The sequence below is a fragment of the Cornus florida genome, unplaced genomic scaffold (assembly GCF_030987335.1).
Source record: "Cornus florida cultivar Cherokee Brave unplaced genomic scaffold, ASM3098733v1 CherokeeBrave_3.0.0_Hap2_Chr03, whole genome shotgun sequence".
Lineage (NCBI taxonomy): Eukaryota > Viridiplantae > Streptophyta > Magnoliopsida > Cornales > Cornaceae > Cornus > Cornus florida.
This window is the reverse complement of record NW_026775573.1, coordinates 17,335,001-17,337,353: the sequence shown is the minus strand read 5'-3', so window position 1 is coordinate 17,337,353 and position 2,353 is coordinate 17,335,001. Positions and strand designations below refer to the sequence as shown.

The window sequence follows — 2,353 nt, the reverse complement described above, 5'->3', positions numbered from 1 at the left end:
TGTGTGTGTGCCGCAGTTGCGGTGTGTGTGTGTGTGTGGCGGTGATTGTGGTGATGTGTGTGTGTGTGCGGCGGTGGCGGCGTTTGGGGTGTTGTGCTACATGTCTATGTGTGGATGTGGCGGTGGTTGTGGTGTTAGTAGTGGTGCGGTGAGTCCGGAGGCGATTGTGGTGCTCTGTGTGTTTGTGGAGGTAGTTGTGGTGTGGCGAGTACGGCGGTAGTTGTGGTGTTGTGTGTGTGTGGCGGTGGTGGTTGTGGTGTTGTGTGTGTGTGGCGATGGTAGTGTGTATGTGTGTGTCGGTGGCAGTGTGTATGTGTGTGTGGCGATGGCGGCGTTTGGGGTGCGGTGCTGTGTATGTGTGAGGTAACAACAGTGTATGTATGTGGGGGCCGCAGCAGCAGTGTACAAAATAATGATGAGTTATTTTTAACAATTTACAGGCATGAGGGTAAATATGACTTTTGAAACCTTAAGGGTGTCAATGTAAACTAGTGCGTTGATCGGCCGCCGAGTGGTGTTGACCCAAACCTCAAAGGTGTGAGTGCAAATTTCCTATATCAAAATAACCAAAGAGTTATGATTCAATGATATCTCCTCTGTCTCCCAAAATGAAAAGTAAGAATTCGAATCCCGGACAATTCTGTGTATGAGCTCTCTTTGCTTTCCTTCCTTGCGCAACATCTTAATAGCTGCCACAGTCCCATCTCGATGTCTAAGGACGACTCTATCACTCCATTTCCTATCACACTTGCTTCGCTGAATTTATCCGTCCTCTAGTGGTTGCTCATCAATTAGAATATGGCTATTTTCTTTTTAATACCTTTGAAAATGAATTTACTTCATTTCATGTATGTGACAAGTATAGGATTTTCTGAAACCATCATTGTTCTAATGGCTTTACTTTTTGGCAATGGTTCAATTATTAAGTATATGAGCATCCAAATTAATGTCGTTATTAACCAAGTAATTGTCCAAACACTGCTACATAGACTATCTCAGTTTAGAATTTTCTTTGTAATCCAATTAAGCATATATACATTTTAAACTTTGGAAGAAACAATAATAAAATCACAACCATCACAAGTAGCAAAACATTTATTAACCACCTTCTAATTTTTTAGTATTTGGAGTACACGATATTTCACGCTTGCCTACAATTCCTAGTATATTTTGCTGCTCTTTAATTTTGTACACTCTGATACTAATGTTTTAGGACCTCCATAGGATGAACAATGAGTTGTCATAGGATGAACCAGCTGGTCCATAGATTTGTTCAGATTTTGAACAGCTCAAACTGCAGTTTCCAAGCATTGCCTAAGACCTTGGACTTACTCTTTGATTAAACCTCAATGAATTGGAAAGAGATTTAGGAGAGAGGTTCTTCACCAGAGGGACCAAGGACTGCGCAATATCTGTAATTAGAGGACGGTAATCTGCTTCTGGTTGCACACACATGGCTGCAATAGCAGCTATCTGTAAAACCGATGCAAAGAAGAGAAAAATGTCGTTACTTTGAATCACAGTTTTCAATGACATCAACGACAATGATGATAGCCAGCCAAACTGACCTGGATTAGATCCTTTTTTGAATACTGTCCCTGTAGTGCAGGGTCAACCATTTCCAATAACTTTTCTCTGTTGGTTAACCTTGGAAGAGCCTGAAAATTATAGAACAAACACGAGTTCAGCATCTCCTGAAATTTGTCTCATTGCCGAGGAAATATGATGCTGTTTAGATAGTCATTAAGCAACAAGTCTTAATCACTGATTCGCTATAATATGATACTCAATGGTTTAGGCTCAATTGGACACTAATTTTGTAGTAGAAAAATATTGGCGTTTTTAGTGGACACTAAACAATTATTGTGATGTGTTGGATCTATTACATTATTAAATTTCTAGTATGCTTGGAGAAAAAGTGATGGATGTCTTTTACTGACCCAAGAGACGAGTACATGTTCTCCAGGAGGTCGCTTGGTATCAACTGGTACACGGCCTGTTAGCAGTTCTAGAAGAACAACACCATAGCTGTACACATCTGATTTTGTAGTAAGCTTACCGGTTGAAACATACCTACATTGCGAGAACATTTCAAAAATTAAATTAGTCAGGTTATGCAGTTGTTTTTTACTTCATGATTAGCTAATAAAATCATTTATTTAATTTCGTTAGGAAAATTATTCATCCACAGAGAGAGATTTAATATGGAAGCATGGTCACTTCTGAAAAAGCTAGAGAAAATGACAGCCTGACTTATGGGGGACCTTAGCCCTGCTTAGATATGTGCGTGATTGTGTTAAGTTACATAATTGTGGGGTACGGAAATGAAAAGGAGATATGCATGACAGATGAA

At 39.9% G+C, this 2,353-nt stretch overlaps 1 protein-coding gene across 1 annotated transcript in view; it reads right to left on the bottom strand.

Moving 5' to 3' along the window:
- Nucleotides 1-1,019: 1,019 nt before the first annotated feature.
- Nucleotides 1,020-2,353, bottom strand: part of LOC132301201 (probable serine/threonine-protein kinase PBL7) — a 3,789-nt gene continuing 2,455 nt past the window's right edge. Inside the window, exons 5-7 of the mRNA XM_059798477.1 lie at nucleotides 1,941-2,073; nucleotides 1,569-1,658; nucleotides 1,020-1,473 (exon numbers count right to left, since the gene is read on the bottom strand). Coding sequence (XP_059654460.1) covers nucleotides 1,315-1,473; nucleotides 1,569-1,658; nucleotides 1,941-2,073 — 382 coding nt within the window. The 3' untranslated portion in view covers nucleotides 1,020-1,314. The remainder of the gene's footprint in view (nucleotides 1,474-1,568; nucleotides 1,659-1,940; nucleotides 2,074-2,353) is intronic.